We start from the raw sequence: 21,775 nt of genomic DNA on the forward strand, positions 1-21,775 counted from the left end.
AGGGGTGTGGGCTTTCTCCCTTTCATGTCCTATGGGCTAGATTTTATTCCTGGTGCAGTCCTGACTTTGAAGAGCAACAAATGAGCAGCTTCTCGAGAAGGCTGGCTGCTGGGTTAGCAGTGAGGGGCCTGCTGGGACAGCCCTTTCTGTAGTGACCCAGCCTGCTCGCTGAGGTCTTCAGAACCCAGAAGCCGTCTCATGGAGATGCCTGCAACCGGAGGCTTTGACCCCCTGTGTTTTGCAGGTAGGTTAGACCCCAAGAAAGATGGAGTGGCCGACTTTACAGTTCATTTCTGTGGAGTGTGACTTCTAAGCCTCCCCAACAGAAACAAAGCAGCCTTGTTTTGGATACAGTATCAATATTCAGTGAGGTTTAGTACTTTGTTGTTGTTGACACACCCCTGCCAGAAATAAGGCAGTGGTAGATGTGGAAAAACACCAGACAAAGAGTCTGTGATTTGAGTTCTCTGCCTGTCTGTGAAACCTTGGGGAAATGTCTCCCTCTGTGGATCTCAGTTTCCTTATTTTGGAATGAGAGAGTTGGACTGGCTCTGTGGTTCTTAACCTTTGGAATTCTCTCCCTCTTTTTTTTTTATTTTTATTTTTTGAGAAACAGAAAGAGCATGAGCAGGGGTAAGGGCAGAGGGAAAGCGAGAGACAATCCCAAGCAGACTCCCTACTGATCACAGAGCCAGACGTGGGCCTCCGTCTCAGGATTCTGATATCATGACCTAAACTGCAACCAAGAGTTGTCTGCTTAACCGACTTCACCACCCAGGCACCCTTTAACCTTTGCATCTCTTTGAGACTTTGATGAAATCTGTGGACTTCTCTTCCCCAAAACTGAACCTTTGTGGTTTGGCCAACACTTTAGGAGCCCCCCTGAAGCTCATGAGATGACCTATAAGGTCCTGCCCCAGCTGACCCCCACTTTACCTACCCCCTATTCATGTACCTCCACCTACGGCAGGGCCTTGCACATGCTTCCCTGCACACAAAATGCCCTTCACCCCTTGGCTTGGTCAACTCTTGCTCATCCTTTGAGTCTCACCCTTCCCTGACCTCCCAGATTAGATTAGGTTGCCCTGCTAGACATGCTTCACTTACCTTGAACTCAGCACTGATCATACTGGTAACTAAGTGAACGCTAGCACATGTCATCTGGCTCTCCCTAAGCTCAGTGTTGGTATTTATTGGGTAAATCCCTGAAGTTCCTCCGGCTGTGACATTCAGTGACATTCTGCGAATATGTGAGTGTGTCTTAAGAAAATACCAGTCTGTGCTTCCTGTGACACACAGCACAAGATGTGCCTTTGCCTTGGATGATTTCCTCTAGGACTGGGCAGGGAAGTCACTTCAAAGCGGGGCCTAGAGGGCTCAGAAGACTGGCTCCCAGACTTTCTGCCTTCGTGTTCTGCAGGGCCGGACCTCCAGGCTGGTCATTCCTCTTTGTTTATGTCCTGCACTGAGCTGGAACTCCCACTTGGAACCTTCCCACAGTGCTTGGCGCTTCCTCATATTGTTGTATTTTTCTCCAGAGGGGAAGTGACCAACATTAGACTTTCCTCCTAGCAGACAAAGTCCATACGCAAAGACTTATGTCAGCTCTTGGGCACCTGCTTCTGTCTCCTTGCCTCTTGGGGGAGGTGAACGTGCACATTATAGCAATCACTTACCTTTCCCTGTTATTTCTCTCTTAATTTCCCTTAAGAAGTGATCAGTGCCTTCAGGACCCCCTGCCTCAGGTTCCTTCTGAATCCTGTATGTCTGGTAGGGAGGGGAGGATTCTCTGTAAAATGTCTCATTCAGAACCTCGGTTTCTGACTTCTTACGGTATTACCTTCCTGGTTTAGGTCACTTTCCATAATTGAAATGTTACTCTGATGGTACAAATGTTATAAGTGAAATTTTATTTGCACTAAAGGAATGAGGAATTTACCAGAATTTTGCGACGGATCTCACCCTGATATGGGGAGAAAAAAACCCTTCGAGGGTAAATAATTTCTCTTTAACATATCTAAAGCTGGATGTTTACAGTTAATAAAATAATAAAAACAGCAAGAGTCCCTCTTCATTAAGAGTATCTGCCACCTGCCAGGCACTTCCTTAAACAGCATGGTTAACCTTTAAACTGTCCTATGAAGTAGGCAGCATGATTGTACACATTTTACATAAGTGAAAAAGATCAGGTCCAGGGAGGTTAAGTTCTTGTTGCAGAGCTACCCACCTGGGAAGTGCCCACAGATTCGGATCAGGCCAGCTTCCCTCCAGGGCCAGCACCTTTCCCGATCTCCTGCCTTCTCCAGTCGTGAGGAAATGGGTAGTGGCTTTTCTAGCCAAGAGTAAAGATGGAGCTAGATCTAGCTGTTTCACCAGCTATGTAGCCTTGATCCCCTCCTGGCTTCATCTCTAAAATAGAGGAGAAGTTTGGTGGACCCTCCCCTTCTGTGAGCGATTTGGGCTTTTGGTAGTGATACCTCAAGGGGTAACTGATAACATGTGGCCAAGTAGGTGTGATTCTAAGCAGTTCATACATCCATGTCATCCTTGAGGCATTAGTGCAAAAAATGGAACCACATCATATCAGCAGTGCAGTGAGTGTTCTACTGGTACCATTTCATTGTTGATTCATCTCGACTGTTAGAGTCCCATGTTGCCTCCCTAATGTGTGGACTGAAGATGGGTCACAAGTACATTTATACAGTGCTTTCATAAGAAAATGCATTTTGATTTTTTTTTTTTTTAGATTTTAGATTTAAAGATTTTATTTGTTTATTCATGAGAGACACAGAGAAAGGCAGAGACACCGGCAGAGGGAGAAGCAGGCTCCATGCAGGGAGCCTGATGTGGGACTTGATCCCGGGACTCCAGGATCCCGGGACTCCAGGATCATGCCCTGGGCCGAAGGCAGGTGCTAAACCGCTGAGCCAACCAGGGATCCCCAGAAAATGCATTTCGAGACAGAAACAGCTGATTTATTGATGAACCTTACAAATAAACTAGAAATTTCTTTGAGAGAACAGCTTTGAAATGAGGACCCTATGGTTCAGCTGCTTCTCCAGGAATCCCCAAATGATTCAAATGTAAACTTTCTAGAGGTATGTAAAGATAAATAGAATAGCCTGTTCTTAAGAATATCTCACTAAATCTCAAGCTTGGAAAATGTTTCTCACGGCACATCCCGAATTGGTCCGTTTTTAACTTTCAGCTTTTTGGCCACCCAGTTTGCCACTCCTCCCCCAAGGAAAGGCAGCATTGAAAGTGTTTGGAAGTGCAGTTCACTCTGAGGCCGCTGCTGTGCCGATGAGTAATAGAGTGTCAAAGGAAGGCCAAGGAAGAGCTTCCTAATATAGATGGACTGATGGGGGACGGAGACCCACCCGTGGGGCGATAACAAGTCTTTTCTTCTGGCTTCCTCCCTGGAAGCAAAGGGAGTTTGAAAGGCAGGAGGCAAGGACTGCTCTGAACAGAATTTCAGATTTTTCTTGGAAGGGTTTGCCAGGGCTTGCGAGGTGATTGGGATGTTGGAGAGATGAAGTCCCTTTCAGCCGGCACCTTGGTCCTTACTCCCTGTTCAGCAAAGACCTCTAGGCTTGGGAGGACCCTGTGAGCTTCTGGCTTTAGAATGGGCAATGCTGCTGAGAAACAGAAGCCCCGGAAGCGAAGCCGTCTGTGCCCCTGGAAGCAAGGTAAGCAGGCCCTGGGCTTTGTCTCCAGGAGAAAGGAGGCAGCCTTGCATTAGGATATTTTGGCTCCGCACCAAAGCTGGAACTGCTTGGCAAACACCTTCCACACCACAAAGGCTCTGTAGGTCAACATATTTTAAAGAAAATTAACAGCTCTCCTGATGATTAAAGTGATCTGTATCTCAGTGTGCTATCATAGCCTGGCTGAGAATGAAGTGCAGCTCCAGGTTTGTGCTCACTGCAGCATGTATCTGCCAATCGAAAATTCTAAGCTTTAAGAAATATCCCAAATAAAAATCTTGATAGCCAGGAGCTTGAATCTTTTGTAACAGTTTGGTGAGAGAATGTTATTAATAGCTTTAAATATATATCGTTCTTCTTCCGAAGAATTCAAAGTACATTCTGTTGGAAATCTTAGGTTAACCTGTCCTAGATGCCCATGATACTGGCCAGCATTGACTGACCATACTCGATGTCTCTTAAAGGGTTTGTGTTAGTGTCAGTCTTGAGGAGGAGGAAGCCAGTGAGACCACAAGCACTGCCATGGCACACCTGAAACTGGGGACCCATTTAGCCATGTCCCAGGGCAACTTAGTTTTCCAGTGTACTGAGCTGCTTTTTTCACGGTCATTAACCCTGCAGCCCAGCCGTAGGCCTTTGGGACTTCAGGTCTTGGCTTTTACCTCCACTTGCCACAGAAAGCAGAGCTAGCACTTGACCAGCAGCAAGACAGTTTGAATGCACCTGTATATATATATATGGATATGTGTTTATGTGGAAAATGTAACCTGGAAGAAATCTATGGAAATGCTAACAATAGTTGTCCTCTGTGGTCAGGTTATGGGTAACTTGTTCTTTTTAAAAGGGAAAAGTAGGTAGGCTGCTTATTTCATGTCAAGTTCCTGTCCCTCTGTCAGTCATCCTTTGTCTGACATGCTACGATGAAAAAAGTAATCACTAGTGGTCTTTGGGTCCTGGTTTGAACAAAACAGTGAGAAAGACATTTGGGGGACCATTCAGGAAGTTTGATATGAACTGGGTAATAGATGATATCTGGGGACTATTGCTGATTTTATTTTGTATAATGATGGTAATGAGTCATGCAGGAGAATGTCCTTTTGGATAGTCATGCTAAAGTATTTAGGGGTGAAGCATTATACTGTCTATAATTTTATTCCAAAGTGGTTCAGGTGAATGAGTGCATATATACATACAGAGAAGCAAAATAGTATAAATTTGACAAGTGTCAGAATCCAGGTAATTGGGGCACCTGGGTGTCGCAGTCAGTTTAAGCATCTGCCTTTGGCTCAGGTCATGATCCCAGTGTCCCAGGATAGAGCCCACATCTGGCTCTCTGCTCAGCAGGGAGCTTGCTTCTCCGTCTGCCCCTCACCCCACTCATGTGTGCTTTCTCTTTCTCTCACTCAAATAAATAATAAATAAAATATTAAAAAAAAAAAGAATCCAGGTAATGGTTCTGTGAGGCTTGTTATACTTTCTTTAATGTATTTTTACTAACCAGGAGGGGACACCATTACAAAAATGGTTGCTGGTTGCATCACAGTACAGTATCCTTCAGAAGAATGAATCTCAGCAGACATGGTTATTTACTGAGGTGGGTCAGGATCCAGGACTTACTCAGTGCTACATGGGTTGATCTCTCTAGCCACTAACAAGAAAATCATCATAAAAATCCAGTAATTCAAAAGCACTACTTTTATAACAGGAATTTAATATATTTACTTTCAGATAATCTCTGGTGTTTTTGTTTTGTTTTGTTTTTTAGAAAAATGTATAAAAGTTCTTGAAATTAACCATTGGAAGCAGCCTGGTTTACAGGCAAAATTAAAGCCAGCCTCTGTGTTTTATTTTACAGTTTGTGTTCAGTAGTTTCAATAAGAGGAGCTGTGGGAGTGTGGTGAGTAATAGCAGGCATTGCAAGGTTCACTGTGAGTTGGGGTAAAAGAAAGAGCAGCTCCCTGCCCTGATTTCTGAGTCTGCATGGGTCCCGTTGACCAGGAGTACATTTTGGCCAGTGTTGAGATTTGTTTATGCAGTTTAGACCCTGGGATAGGGGTTTGTTTCCCTGACCCCGAATCCAGGGAACCCCTGCTAAGGATCTGCAGTAGCAAGGGTGTGGAGCAGTCCTTCACAGTTTATCTGTTTGGCTGCGTCTTTAAGGGTTGTTGATGTTTTAGAAATGGGATTTTAGAGCAATATTTAGGAACCAGATTTTGTGAATCCCAGACACCCCTCTGACCCTGATCTGAGTATATTTTCCATAGTCTACACTCAACATCTCAGTGGATGACTGATGACTCCATGCTCCAAAGCAGAACAACAGGGTGTCAGGGTCTGCTTTTGGGCCAAGTGAATGGGAAACACATCTTTATGTGCATTTGGTACAAACAGCTCAGGCTGCTCCTGACTTCTCCGTCCTGTCTGTTGCCCTGTAGTGGCAGGGGCTCCTGGGAATACAGACTTTTAACCAGAGCCAGACATTTGTGATTAGGAAGGTCAAGCCCAGAATACATTTCAAAAGCAAATTTAAAGGAAATCCTTATTTGCCCTTTAAGTCATTTACATTTCTGTTTCCAGGTTGTACGCCTGGAAAGTTGAAAAATTAAAGTGACAGAAAGCTAGTTCAAGAAACATAAATCTTACCACCTCTGCCAGCTGTCACCCTGAAGAGCATTTTATATATACCTGTCTCTTGAATGATTTTAAACAGTGTGCAATGCCCACTTTTGAGGGGACTGACTTTTATACTCTCTGACTCTTATTCTTGATTTTCTGATGGCTCTCAGAACCCAAGACATAAGTAGAAAACAGTATAGCTCTTTTTGGGTTTTACAATACAGAGTGTTTGCAGTGGTTAATAAATGTGATTCATTTGTAATACCGTAGTGAGTTATATAGCAGGCCCCTCATGCCAAAAAAAAAAAAAAAAAAAGGTATGGGAGGTAGGATAAGGCAGTGGCTTCCAGTGTGATCCTGGGATTTCCAGCCAGCCAGGGCTCTGCCTCACATTTGCCGTCTGACCTTGAACATGCGGGTTTTGTAATCCCAGATCTCCTCATTCCCTCACTGCCCTCACCTCCCACAGCTTCTCCAAATGACTGTGTCTTCCTGTGTGATTTCCTTATAGCCCTCACCACAGGTATTTTTTTATTGATCTGTTTATACACTATTTGATTGTAAACTGCCTGAGGGCTGTCTGTTGGGATCATTGTTCTATCTTCCACACTAGTGCAGAGCCTGTTGCTTGTTAATTGGTGCCCTCCAGGAGTGTACTTGGTGACAAAAATCCCGTGCTCCCTGGCTGGCTGTGTTACCATGGGTATAAGTGAGGAACAAACGGCAGAGCTTGGTTCCTGGTGCATAGTAGGTGCTCAGTAAATGCTAGCTACCAAAGCTGGCTGGTATGTGGTGGTTATGTGGATCTGGAAGTGTTGATTCTTTGCCTTTCTCTGCTCAAAGTGCAGACTTTGGGGTTGAAAATAGGTACATCTTCCTCTATTCCACAGCAATTCTGAATTTACAAAGAGTTCAATCTATCGATAATTATTCACATTGCAAAAGATTGCTTTACAAAAAGCGCTGAAATCATAGTGAACACTTAGTTGCTGATTCATTGACCCAGGTACCTGGTGAAACCTTCCATTTAGAGCTAAATTGAACTCTGAAATACGTCTGCCCTCTCAGAAGAAAAAAAAACAAAAACAAACTCTGCCCTCTCAGAAGACTCATTCATTCGTTCTTTTTGAGAATTAATTTGAAGGGTTGCTTGCAGTGGTCATTTTGGCTCTTGGGAGCGTAACCAGGGTAGAAGTTTCCTGGGGGATTAAAAATTGCAGCAGTAATTGCAAATTGAATTGTTATCTCCTTCAGAAATCCCAGCAGCTTGGGGCCATACCAGCCTGGTAGATGGAAATGTTGATGATTTGCATGTTTGTACACAGTTGGGCTTGAGCTGAGCGAATGAAATTAACACCCTCGGTGGAAGAGCTGAGGGTGAGAAGTGTCTTTTCCTGGGCCTGGGGGAAAGGAGATTGGCTGGCAGGGGGTGGGGGTAGGGAGTCCAGGATGGATTTGCATTAATTCCGCATGTTCCTTGGTCCCTCTGCGGTAGAGGCAAAGAGCATTGTTTGGATTCCAGTGAGCAGTGGTGTTGAGACTTGCTACGGCAAGCTAGGTAGTGAAGAAGCATCCGGGGCCGCTGGTAATTTATTTTGATGGCTTTTCTGGCCAAAGCTGAAGCCGGCCCACCTCCCACCATTCATTTTCTGGTCTTTATTCCATTGCTTTGGGGCCACAGTGGTGTCTGGTATGAGCGTCTCAGCCAGTACACCAGAATGTGCGAGGACTGGGTGCTGCACTGGGGCCACCCAGCTCAGTGCCTTCTAGCTGAGTGAGGCGAGCCATGTGACTTCATGTTTCCGAGCCTGTTTCTTGGTCTCTACATGAGATTAATAAGAACGTCTGTGTCAAAGGGCTATTGAGAGATGATCCGTGTTCCAGCCCTCAGTGGAGAGCAAGCACTGGATGTATGATAGTAATTCTTACTACTATACATCCATGAATGTGGGTCAGGGGCCTGGCTCTATTCCACCCCCAGCTAGCCATGAGAATTTGCCTAATTCTGCCTGTTTCCTTCTCTCAGTTGTAAGAGGTTACATGTCAGGTGATCACAGAGGTGCTTGTGAGGTCTGTGAGTCAGTGACCATCTGCACTGGCCACTGCTGTTCCTGTCTGCAAGCTCTCTGGGTGTTCAGCATCTGGAGAAGTCATCAGTTGTGCTGGCATTGTGGGCAAGGGGGTTTTTTATGGCGTTGAATTTCTTTAGAAATGTTTATTGCCAAACCCAACATAATTGAGCTACTCTTGATTTTTTTTTTTTAAGATTTTATTTATTTATCCATGAGAGACACACAGAGAGAGAGGCAGAGACATAGGCAGAGGGAGAAGCAGGCTTCATGCAGGGAGCCTGACGTGGGACTCGATCCCGGGTCTCCAGGATCATGCCCTGGGCTGAAAGCAGGCACTAAACCTCTGAGCCACCCAGGCATCCTGAACTATTCCTTATTAACTAGAATATTAAACTAATCAGAATAGTTCATTTTCCTGTTTTGAGTAACCGTAGTGTTGCGATGTATTTTTTCATAATGACATTGTGATTAGGAGTATGGACTCTGGAGCCTGGATACCAAGGCTGAATCCTTGCTCCTCCACTTGCTAGTTGGCTGATCATGGGTGAGTTAGTTAATTTCTAGACCTCAGTTTTTTCATCTGTAAATAGTACCCGTAAAATGCTTAGAACAGCCCCTGGTACATAGTATGTATCCCGTGTTTATTATTGGTTTTATTTTTGGGTTAAATACAGAAGAATTACATTTTATTTTAATTGAAAAGATGTTACTTTATTGAAGATTATAAAAAATGGACAGATGCAAAGAAGAAAATGCATGTTGAGCATCTAAATCTAAAGGGCCTGAAACATAGTGAGTGAGCAGAACAATTAGCTGTTACAATTAATCTTTTCCAGAGCTGCTGCACATGAATGCGTGTTTTTCAGAATTGCGATCATGTGCAAATCATTTTTTTATTTCATGCTTCTGTGTGGTCTTCATAGCTACTGAAATGACTGTAACGTTTCCATTATGTTAATATTCCATAACTTACTAAGCATTTACCTGCTGCTGACTTTTGAAATTATTTCCCCTTTTTGCTGTTACAATAAGTAGCTTCATTCATATATATATTTGTGATTCTGTTGGATAATTTCCTTAGGATAAAACTGCAGTGTAAAATTCCCAAGCCAAGAATGTAGGAATAACTTTAAGGCTCTAAGGAATGTATCTGTCAGTATTTTCATGAGTGATCAGTTTATCTGTTACCCAAAAGCACCTCAGCATTGAGTATTATCATTTTGAAATTGTTTCTCTTGTAAAACTTATATTTACTAATGCTATAGTGATGAGTTACAATATGGCATGGGGCTCAGAGATGAGCATGGGAAGTTCAAAATCCATTATCAGTGTTAAGAATCTGGTTTTGTTTTAAGATTCTGTCTTTTTTTTTTAAATTTTTATTTATTTATGATAGTCACAAACAGAGAGAGAGAAAGAGAGAGAGAGGCAGAGACATAGGCAGAGGGAGAAGCAGGCTCCATGCACCGGGAGCCCGATGTGGGATTTGATCCCGGGTCTCCAGGATCGCGCCCTGGGTCAAAGGCAGGCGCCAAACCGCTGCGCCACCCAGGGATCCAAGATTATGTCTTCTAATAGTCCTTTGCATGGGACTTGACTCAACCTCTTTCAAGTGTTGAGTTTCATAGAAAAGAGGCATGAGGTTTTATTTAGGGATAGCCATTTCCCATCACAACTTTTTGTCTTCTGCCTCCCAGGGAGCAGTGAGTATTAAATAATTAAATTTCCTCATGTGGTGGGACAGAGTGAGCCCACAAGAGTTGTTAACATTGTTAGTGTAATGATTACCGTTAGGCAGTGTGACTAATGACCCAGCTCGTCTTCATCTTAGCTTCTGTAGGGCTTGCTTGGTACCATTTTCTCCAACTGCCTGCATGATGGGCCACCAACTCAGTTGTTAAAATCAGCATACTGCTATTAAATGACATGCTGCCAAGGTGGTTTGAATCAACAAATGCAGGCATCGGAGTGTTGGAGTAAATGTAGTGGACGAAGGTGATGTCTAAATCTGTTCATCGGCAAGGCTCTAAGCCATGCTTGCGTGTGACCATAAATAGAGTGGGTGAAAAAGAGTTTTGGAAGCAGTTTATTTACCATGCTAATAGAATCACAGGTGCCTTGAGCTAAAAGAGAATGATAAAAAAAAGTTTCTAAAATGATTCCCTAGTTTTAACCAATGAAGAAATCGAGATTTAGAGAAATGAGGTAACTTGTCTGAAGTCCTGTGGCTAGTTTGTGGCTTAGCATCCCCTATGTTAGGATAGTAATATAGCAGTGGTGTAATAAGGGCATCTTGTAATAAAGATACAAGACAGCACAACATATCCTGTACATTATGACAATATATTCTACATTCATGTTATATGTTTTCATGCTATAGAATATAATAATATATTCAATTAATTGTGTATATGACACATTGTATACTGTATCATACATGTGGTATACAATATGATACAATCACATATACAATTATAATACAGTAGTAATATGTTGGGATATAATGTTACAATAATGGTGATGGCTTCCTGTGTGCCAGGTGTGGTACTAAAAGATCTGTATAGAGGGATCCCTGGGTGGCGCAGCGGTTTGGCGCCTGCCTTTGGCTCAGGGCGTGATCCTGGAGACCCGGGATCGAATCCCACATCGGGCTCCTGGTGCATGGAGCCTGCTTCTCCCTCTGCCTGTGTCTCTGCCTCTCTCTCTCTCTGTGACTATCATAAATAAATAAAAATTAAAAAAAAAAAAAAAGATCTGTATAGAGAATGGACTTCCATAAATCGATTTTTTTTGTTAGATCAGATGTAGGAAATGGAAACATAAGTGTGAGGAATTTTTCTCGTGAGAAGTATGGGGTGTTGTTTTGGGTGCGGTAAGAAAAGGGAAGGAAACTTGGCTTTGTCATCAGATATTTCCAAATTTAGAACAATATCCCTTAGCCTTTGGCTTTAGGGTATGCATCACTTTGGGAACATGCATACAATACATTTCCGTGTCTGACTACTTTTCCAGCTGTGGAGAGGCTGTCACTATTACCTTAGATCATAGCAATGGCCAATGGCCACTTTATATCCAATTACATTTTGGCAAGTGGTTATAGGGCACTTGATTTCAGGAGTCACTTCATGGTGAAGTACCAGATGACTATTTCTGGAGACTTTGTGGACTGCAGCCAAAGGGGGTCATCTAGGTCAGGGACAGTTCAGCTTCGTAAAGGGCCAGCCAGTGACTTTTGTAGATCTTGCAGGGCCAAGAGGCAAAATCAAGATGATTATGTAGGTACTTAAATAACTAGCTAAAATGAAACCATCTCAAGGTGTGGAAACCATTCTTTACTTCTCAGACCATAAACAAGCAACCTGCATCAACAACCAGGAGGCTAGTGGGTTTCAGGCTACAGGTAGAAGTTTGCCAGCCCCTGATCTCTGGGGTCTTTTCTGGTCTGGGTGCCCTCTGCTGTCATTGTTATTCTGGAGCTCTGAAACAGGTCATTCATCAGTTACCCAAAAAATTCTTTAAATTTTTAGGCCAGAAGAAGACTTACATATCACCTTCTAGCTGCCTCATACAATCAGGATTACTTAGCAGAGCCTTTTGGCTTCTAGTCTTCTACACACACATTTCGGTCTTTATTGATAAAAATAGTCCTTCTCATCACTACAGGGATGAGAAGATAGATGACAGAGGTTTAAAGAACCTGGTGCTATTGAATATAGACGCCTTAAGTAGTCTTCCTTTACTGTTAAATGGGACACTATACTAAAAAAAAGCCCTCCCATTTTCTATAGTCATTCATTGATTGATGGGTGTTCGTCCACTCAACAAATATTTATTGAGTGGGGCCTGTGTCAGGCACTGTTTTAGACAAAGGGAATGCCTGATGAAAAAACAAGGCCTCACTGCCCTCTGGATTTTATAGTGTATATATAAACAAGTAAAATATACAGTCTGTTTGCTGACAGGCATTGTATAGAGAAGGCAGGGAAGGGGATAGGAAGTCCAGGGCTGGAGGAGTGGTGGTCAGTTTAGGAAGATGGAGCGGGGAGGGGTACTCAGCAGTGAAGAGTGGGAACTGCAGCTAAGGAGAAAAACTCTAGGAGAAAGAGTAGCAGGTGCAGAGGGCATGAGGGAACCCAGGCCTGTTGAGGAAGATCATAGGCCAGCACGGCTGGAGTATTGGAAAGAGTGATACGAGATGAGGTCAAGGAGTAGCAAATCACGTGGGGTCTGGGAGGTGATTGCAAGGAGCTTGAATAGAGAGCCAGTGGGTTTTGCACAGGGCCTGAGCATTCTGCCAGTTATAAACACAAGAGTGCCAGTGGAGCAGATGGAGTTTGGGGGTGGAGACCAGGAGTTGGGGTTTAGAACAGTTTGAGATGTTCAGTTGAGTTTGAGTTGTCTTTTAGAGACCTAGAAGTAGATGGTCATTAAGAAGTCCAGTGTAAGAATCTGGAGTTTAGAAAAGCCTAGGCTTTAAGTCTTTGACATAAAGATGTTGTTTAAAGACTGGGTGAGATAACCAAGGAAGTGAGTGAGAGAAGAGACTGGAGAGCCCTGGAGCATTCCAGCATTAGGAGGGTGAGGAGATGAGAAAGACCCTCCCATAATGTAGGAGAAAACCCTGGAGCCTGTGGTGCCCCAGGAGCCAGAGGCAGGAAGTGTGATAAGGAGAAGGGAACCAGGGGGACAGGATCATGCTGATTGAAGTCAAATCACATAAGGACTGAGACTTGACCATAGTGGTCACTGGAAATGTTGACATGAGGTTTCTTTTTTTTTTTTTTTTTTTAAAGATTTTATTTATTTATTCATGAGACACACAGAGAGAGGCAGAGACATAGACAGAGAGAGAAGCAGGCTCCATGCAGGGAGCCCGATGTGGGACTTGATCCTGGGACTCCAGAATCACACTCTGGGCTGAAGGCAGACGCTTTACCACTGAGCCACCCAGGCGTCCCATGACATGAGGTTTCATTGCATTGTTGGGAGTGAGGAAGTTTGGAAGAGAATGGACTGAGCATGGCCAATTCTTTGAGGGATTTGCTGCAAGGGAAAGCCAAAGGAGCCAAGGCAAGGTGGTAGTTGTTGAATGTAGTAGGGCCAGGGGAAAGTTTTTTTTTTTTTTTTTAAGGAATTTATTTATTTGAAAGAGAGAGCAGGGGGAGGTACAGAGGGAAAGGGAAAAGCAGGCTCTTCGCTGAGTGGGGAGCGCAATGTAGGACTCAATCTCAGAACCCCGGGATCATGACCTGAGCTGAAGGCAGACTGCTTAACTGACTGAGCCACCCAGGTACCCCCCCAAGGGAAAGCTTTTTAAAAAGGGAATAATAATGGCATAATTGAATGCCAGTGGGAAAGACCCAGTAGAGACGGAAAGTCTGATGGACTGGGAGAATTGTTAGACCAGAGAGAAGTCACAGTTGCCATGGCAACTTCCTAATAGAGCACTGCTCCTGCAGGTGGTCGGCACTACCACGTCACCCTGGTGTTTAGTGAGTAAAAACAACAACTGGTTATTTTATTTTATTTTTTCAAAGATTTTATATTATTTTATTTTTATTTTTTTTTAATTTATGATAGTCACAGAGAGAGAGAGAGAGAGAGAGAGAGGCAGAGACATAGGCAGAGGGAGAAGCAGGCTCCATGCACCGGGAGCCCGATGTGGGACTCGATCCTGGGTCTCCAGGATCGCGCCCTGGGCCAAAGGCAGGCGCCAAACCGCTGCGCCACCCAGGGATCCCTCAAAGATTTTATTTTATTTACTCATGAGAAATACAGAGAGAGAGAGAGAGAGGCAGAGACACAGACAGGGAGAAGCAGGCTCCCCCAGGACTCCAGGATCAGGCCCTGGGCTGCAGGCGGTGCTAAACTGCTGTGCCACCGGGGCTGCCCAACAACTGGTTATTTAGTTCATGCTTCTGCAGATGGCAGTTGAGGCTGGGGTCCTTGTGTGTCTGTGGTCAGCTGCTGGGAGAGCTCATTCCTGGGCCTCTGGCAGGCTAGCCCCCATCACTCACCTGGCATCCAGCAGGTTTCCTATGAGTGAGGTATGCAAGGCCTCCTTCTTGAGGCCCAGGCTTAGAACCAGCAGTGTCACCATCAGCTCATGTCACTGGTGGAAGCAAGTCCTAAGGCCAGTCCAGATTCAAAGGAGAAGGGAGAGGGACCCCACCTCTTGATGGGAGGTGCCCGAAGTCATCTTGGAAAGAGGTGTGTGTGGGGGGACACTTTGGCCATTGTTTGCAAACTGCCCCCTCTAGCTGTCTATGCATCTGATCCTCACAGGATTCCTTCGTCGTGGGTGGTATTCTTTTCACCTAACAGATGGGGAAATGGCTTTGGTAACTTGTTCGAGATCACACAGCTACCAAGTGGTGAGTGGTGGCGAGTGGTGAGTGGCGGTGTTGGGACCCAAACCTTTGTCCTTGGTCTCTGATGGCAAAGCCCCTTTCTTCCTTGTTCTACCTTCCTGACAGTGTTGGTTTACAAGAGTGGACTGGAGCATCATGTCTTCTCTTCGCTTGTTTGGCAAGGGAATATTTTTGTCAATGATTATTATCTCAGAACGGACTGGGGGAGGTGACTATCATGTGTGATTTATGTGTTTACTGTCTGGAGATGAGACACCTTTATTTATTAGAATCCCATTGAGGACACAGTGCTGTGTGTAATTAAGTCTTTTGTTGACAGAAATTCACGTCTCCGCTCAGCTGGACCTTCAGTGCCCTTTGACAGTGTCTCCTCTTGTCTGTGGTTCGCTGACCCTCCTGTTCCTCATAAAAGCCCATCCAGAGAGTCACCATTGTCGACTAGGCCTCTTGCAAACCCCCTTTGCCTCCAGGCCTTCTGACTTTATGTCTTCCTTTATCCCTGACTCCTTCTGCCCTTGATGGCGTGCCCCCTGCCACTAGCTCAGGGTTAGCCCCTGTGCCCAGGTCCTCCTCCCTCCAGAACATGTCATAATCAACATGTCTCTCTCAACCAGCTGGACTTCAAGTTCTCCAAGAGCAGATGCCAAAAAGCAGAACAAATAGCCTTGGCATCAGAGAACTTTGGCGCTGCCCCTGGTTGTGTAGCTTTGGGTGAGTCATGTTCCCTCAGGTTCATGAATCTGAGAACAGACCACTCAAAATGGGCTCTGCTCATGTCACATAAGGAAACCCTTGGTCTAGAGCACAGTTCTGTGCGCAGTGGCTTCGTGCGTATCTTGGGTCCCGGCCCTGTGTGTGTCTGACAGCCCTGCAGTTTGCTGCAGCCCTCATCACACCAGTGTCAGAACTCTGGGCTACATGGCTAGCGCAGCTACCCTCCACCTAGTGCACTGGGAAAGCAATTGGAGAGAAGGCTGGTCTGGGTGCTGATCCTATAGTCTCAGAAAAGATGGTAACTTTTAATTTTATTTTATTTTATTTTATTTTATTTTATTTTATTTTATTTATTTATTTATTTATTTATTTATTTATTTATTTATTTATTTATTTTTGGTATTTGGTTTGAAAGCAAAAACCACAGTGAAAATATTTTTTAAAAGCTCTCTTTGGAAAGAGGGAGCAGATATGTGAGTCATTAGATGAAATCCAGCATCTCAGGTCTCTCTAACCTTGCTTATGGGGAGCCTTGGGAACTTTGCCCTTCTTTAAAGCCCCTGGTTAGGATCCTGTGGAGCTGAGAGGGAGGAGGGCTTCTCTCCATCTACTGTGCTTTCTGCAAGCTCGTGCAGGAGCGTGGGATTCCAGATGCAGAGTTGGTCTTTATTCTTGTATACTTGGCTATAAGAGTGAATAGTCCTATTTATCATGTAACCTTGGGGAAATTAAATTACTTAATTTCTGTCAGCTTCGATTTGCTTGTCTGTAAAAGGAAGGCAACTAACAACACCTTTCTGACAGAGTGTGAGGAGGAGTGAATAAGGGAGCATTTGGCATAGAGCTGGCCCTCAGTACATCTCAGCTGTGACTGTAACTATTATATAAGGGTCACATGTTGTTTATGTTGTAAATCATTTGTTAAAGATGTTTCATACTTCCATGATTACTCTCTACTTTCAAGATGTATCCTTCTGTTTCTTACTCATTTATTCATTCACTGAGTTTGTGTTTATTAAGCACCTACTATGGGCGGGGTACTGTGGATTATTTTCTTCCTGCTGAGGTTCGTTTCTTAGTAGTTGACATTATAATGCTCAGAGCTATGGTTTGCTATGCACCTATGTCAGTAGAATGGTTTACCCAGGGGTCAGTTTCTAAAATCAGGGCATAAGGGGAGGATTGTGTATAGACAAAAATCACCCTGAAACCCCTTAAATCTGTAATACATCAATGGGTCATCAAACTTTTCCTATACAAAAAAAAAAAAAAAACTTTTCCTATACAGAGCCATATACTAAAAATTGGCTTTGCAGGCTGCATATGGTCTCTGTTACATATTCTTCCTTTTCTGAGCATTCCATAAACAAGCCTTGTCTACGTGAACAGCCTGTGGTGAGCAGCCTCCAAGACAGCCCAGTGTTCCCTGCCTCTTGATATCTGCAAGCCCAGATGTAGCCCCCTCCCGTTTTGTCCAAGGTTGATCTTGTAATGGTGTGACAACTGCAGAAGCAATGCATGGTTGGGGTTTCTGACTGTGGGTGGGTTCTGCCTCCTTGCCACCTTAGATCCCCTGCTCCAGGGAGGGAGAGGCAGATGCCAGATGGAGAAGAGAGGCCCCTGCTAACAGCACGGGTGGGGGTGGGGGTGGGGGAGTGAGCTTGGAAATGGCTTCTCTGGCCCTGGCCAAGCGTCAGGTGATGCAGCCCTGGCCAAGACCTGAGCCGGGACCCCTGGCTCATTGAAGTCATCCTGTCTGTGGGTGATTATAAAATCCTCAGCAGTGAAAGGGGAACACTTAGGAATTCTAAAGAATGCCTTCCTGCCTGCAAAGGTCAATCAGTTCCTCTAATACTAAGTATCTATACCTTAACCATGTCACCAAATCTGCGTATGGATAGGATTAGTTATGTTACCTGAGAGTAAGATGCACTTTGTAAGTAAGATGTAGGGCAGACATTGAAGAATATCACGCAAGATCCCCAGCTCCCACCAAGGTCAATACTGGGGGCTAACCCTCTAGTTTGAGCTGACATACTCCCAGGCCTTTCTACACTTTCGCTGGTGCTCATTGTGGCACTGCGCTATACCATCCACCAGCACACTCGTCATGGAAAGCTTGTGCTCCCCCAGTGAAGGGCTCCAGATGGCCTTGCTCTTTTTCTGATTCACCCAGAGGACCTTCTGTACTTAATGACTCTTCCCTGGGCAGCTGGCTGTTGACCTATGTCGTGTGGCCTGCTTTGGAAATATGAGCTGGGCCAATTGGTTCTGGCTCAGGAATTTGATCCAGGAGTTAGACTGCGTCATCACTGGTGGGCATGTGAGCTAAAGAGGCTTACGGAATCGGAAGCAGGCAGCCGTGTTATACTCCCAAATTATGAGGGAGTAGTGGTTCAGAAGAAGTGTCTCGTGCATGTATGTAGCAGATGCTGATTTGAGCCCTCGCTGTGTGCTGGGCATTGTTTCAGTCTCCTAGGTTACCGGCCTCCATCCTCGTGGAACTCAGGTTCCCAGCAGGGGGAAGTGGACAGTGGATAATACATAGTATACATTAGAGGGTTACAAAGAATGTGAGGAGGGGCAAGTGCCATAGGAAGTGGAATGAGGGCCATCGGGAGTTCCCAGGCCTGAGGGGTTCGATTGCAGGGTTAACTAGGGCACACAGGGGCGGCCTTGTTGGGCAAGGGAGATGTGTGTCATGTCTTGGAGGAGGAGAGGGCATTGACCAAGTAGACACCTGAGGGACCAGCCTCTCAGGCAGGGAGATTAGATAGGTGTGTTCAAGGAATAGCAGGAAGCTGGTAGGACTGGAACAGACAACAATAGCATATCAGGCCTGGAGGACCGTTGTAAAGGCTTTGACTTTAATGTGAGAGAAGCAAGGAGCTGTTGTTGCAGAGTTGGGAGCTGAGCAGTGAGATAATTTGACTTAGGCTTTCCTGAGATCCCTATCTTAGGAATCCCCAATCTGCAAGGGAAGAAAGGGGAGCCAGGGCAGAGGCAGGGAGCCCTGCTGGCTGCAAGTGCAGTAATCCAGGCCTGTGCAGTGCAAGTGGTGGAAAGTGGTTGGATCTGAACATATTTTGAAGACTAGAGCCAAAGGAGTCTCTTACTGCTTGGGTGAGGGTTGTTAGGAGAAAGAGAGGAGTCAAGGACGACCTCAGGATTTTGGCCTGAGCAGCTAAGTAAGGATGGAGTTGCCATCAGTTCATTAGGGAAGGCCAGTGGAGGAAGATGGGAGGTCAGTTAAAAAGTGCCTTCTAGATATCCGAGGGAAGATACTGACTGCACGGCTAGGCATAGAAGTCTTGAAAGGAGGAAGATCTGGACTAGAGGTATAATTTAGGAGTCTTGGCATAAAGATTGTATTTAAAACTATAGGAGCGAGGGAGCTCCCTAAGGGAGTGAGAGCCTCAGTGGAGAATGAGGCAGGTGCAGAGAAGCAGGGAGCAGCAAGAGATGAGGAATGCTGGTTCTCAGGGCTGCCCGTCTCCTCCATTCTTGGCCTTCCAGACAGCTGCATGTTTAGCTGTCTTTGGATTTTTTTTTTATTTTTATTTATTATTTATGATAGTCACACACAGAGAGAGAGAGAGAGGCAGAGACACAGGCAGAGGGAGAAGCAGGCTCCATGCACCGGGAGCCCGACGTGGGATTCGATCCCGGGTCTCCAGGATCGTGCCCTGTGCCAAAGGCAGGTGCCAAACCGCTGCGCCACCCAGGGATCCCAGCTGTCTTTGGATTTACAAGAGTCTTCTTGTGTTCTTATTTATCACAAACCTTCCTTTTTGAACTTGAACATGTTCAGTGGGTTTCTGTTCCTTGCTGCTGAAGAGCCATGGCTAAAATGGTGATATCAGTCCCCATTTACAGGTAGTAAACAGGTTTGGAGGTAAGCTTATTCAAAGTTATCCCACGTGGCCTTGCTGAAACTGGTATCCACCCCCTTCTGGCTCCAAAGCTTGTGCCAAGTGTACTGGGATCTCATTGTTCCTGAGCCATGGGTCACTGTTGTGTGGTGTATGTTGTTTAGTGTCATCTGAATGGTTTAAAGTGTCTCATGGAGCCTGAGAGATTGTGACTTGAGCTTGAAATCTCAGGAGTCCCATTGTAATGAAAGGAATTGAAGCACTGAATGGTTAGTTCATTGAATAATTTCTTTCTTTCTTCCTTTCTTCCTTTCTTCCCTTTCTTTCCTTTCTTTCCTTTTTCATTCATGAGAGATATATATAGAGAGAGGCAGAGACACAGGCAGAAGGAGAAGCAGGCTCCATGCAGGGAGCCCGACGTGGGACTCCATCCTGGGTCTCCAGGATCACACTCTGGGCTGAAGGTGGCACTAAACTGCTGGGCCACTGGGGCTGCCCATTGACTAATTTCTTTTTTTCATTTTCTATCAGCAACTATTACAACACCTGCTCTGTGTCAGATACTATTAAGCACAAATGTTTCCAAACCTGAGTTCCTCATCTGAACCACAGAACACAGAATTGTTTGAGTGACTGTTTTCTCAGATCTTCCAGGGATGGTATACAGCTGGTGTCATTGTAGATACAGGGGGGAGAATTATCATTACATCCAGAAGATGCCTTATGGTCTTAGGCTTCATTCTCTCTTGTTAACTGTCCTTAGTTGAGAAAGGCAGAAACCCAACAGCCTCCCAGGTTGGTTCATAATTACAGACCAGTAGCTACTATGGAAGGTCAGAGTTGAGATCTGCAGAGTTAAGTCGAAGTGAACCAGGTGAAGTGAGGTGGACGTGTGTGTGTGTGTGTGTGTGTGTGTGTGTGTGTATGTGGTTGGGGGAGGGGGAGGACACTGTCTAGATGAAGAAACCATGCGTAAAGGTCCTGAGGCAAAGGGGTGTGGGGGAGGTGCACTCGGTGGAAGGTGATGTGGAGCCTTTGTTGACAAAAAGCCATCAAATGTTTTAGGTGATGTATGTGTGTTTGTAAAAGATTGAGAATGGAGATCAGATTTGTGCTCTGACAAGATTACCCCAACTTCAGTGGGAGAATGCTCTGAAGCAGCAAGACAGGACTTGGCGGCTGAGTGAGCCATCCTAGCAGATGATGCCATGTGAACGGGGTGGTGGCAGTGGACAGATTGACTGGTATTTGGAGGGTGAATGGACAGAACTTGCTAACGATGGGATCTGAAGGATAACAGGATGTGAAGTGGGTCAGGGATGACAGCCAGATTTTTGGCTTGTGTTAATGGGTGGTCACCATCCACTGAGATCAGAAGGCTGGGAGGAAACACATTTGTTATTTATTTGGTTTAAATAAATAACAGTGAATTATGGTTCCTTTAGGGCTTTTTCTATTTTTGTTAACCACAGGAACAACTCTTAGTTGCAGGTGTTTGCAAGTTAGTTCTCCTTGAAGTTCTTAACTTGTGAGATGTGAAGGGGCTGTTAAAGGGAGTGACTTGCAGGGATAGTGCTCCAAGCCCATCTTGAGAAGTCCTCCCTTTGCCTGGCATGACATCTCCGGTGCAGCTCCTCTACCGAGCTCTGCCCAGGGAGATAACGGTGCATATCCTGACCTTCAGAAGGGGTAAGAGTCTTGGCTATGGCTCATTTTTATTTCTTTTCATGGGCAATTGGGCTCCTAATGAGAATGTTTTCCATTAGAAGGTCCCAGGAAGTCTCCATTCATGAGTGACTCACATGATTTATCGGAAGAACTGCTATGTCGAGCGTGCTTCTCTGGAGAACTAACATTTGCTACAGGCAACCACCAGGGTGTTGCCATCCAGTGATTGGGACCCATGATGGAGTATCAAGATTGACAAGTTGGTTTTTCTATCTATATGAAAACTAACTACTACTTTTAAGTCATGTGGGTGGAGACCTCTTGGATGAATGACCCGAAGAGAAACTGGGCACGCTCTGAGTTCTAAAAAGCATCACTAGAAACTGGTTGTATAAATAGGCTGATAGCTTTCCATGTATCTTCTTTGCTTCTTCCAGTTGAGAAAAAGTAGAGGAGACCATTTTACACTTTATTCTTGAGAAATTTTTTAAAAATGAAATCTAAGGGAAACTTACTCAACTGAGAACAGGCATGAGGGGAGGGTGAAGAGAATTCCCTGCGGAGGTTACTTGATTGGCCACTACAGAATTGATTATTAATTGAATCCATCACTTGGGCTTGTCTTCTCAAATTTTCCAGTCTTGTTGAGAAGCCAGTGGCTATACGTTTGATTTAACATGTTAAACCAAATGCAACTGAGTAAATGAAGATCTAGTTGGCTTTTATTGAGCATTAATGAGTAGCATCCCATCTAG

The 21,775-nt window shown here is 44.9% G+C and overlaps 1 protein-coding gene across 13 annotated transcripts in view; it reads left to right on the forward strand.

Annotated features, from left to right (window-relative positions):
• The window catches only part of RAPGEF1 (Rap guanine nucleotide exchange factor 1), a 138,654-nt gene that overhangs the window by 18,757 nt on the left and 98,122 nt on the right, over nucleotides 1-21,775 (forward strand). For 5 of the 13 annotated variants that reach the window (XM_038548960.1, XM_038548965.1, XM_038548961.1 and 2 more), the window contains exon 1: nucleotides 3,271-3,689. The exons of 3 other annotated variants lie outside the window; for them this stretch is intronic. In XM_038548960.1, the coding sequence (XP_038404888.1) occupies nucleotides 3,626-3,689 (64 nt within the window). In that variant the 5' untranslated portion in view covers nucleotides 3,271-3,625. Of the gene's footprint in view, nucleotides 1-3,270; nucleotides 3,690-21,775 lie in introns of those variants that run through there. 5 more of the 13 variants (XM_038548969.1, XM_038548970.1, XM_038548972.1 and 2 more) reach the window with 2 other exon arrangements.

Source organism: Canis lupus, chromosome 9 (genome assembly GCF_011100685.1).
Source record: "Canis lupus familiaris isolate Mischka breed German Shepherd chromosome 9, alternate assembly UU_Cfam_GSD_1.0, whole genome shotgun sequence".
In the NCBI taxonomy this organism is placed as follows: Eukaryota; Metazoa; Chordata; class Mammalia; order Carnivora; family Canidae; genus Canis; species Canis lupus.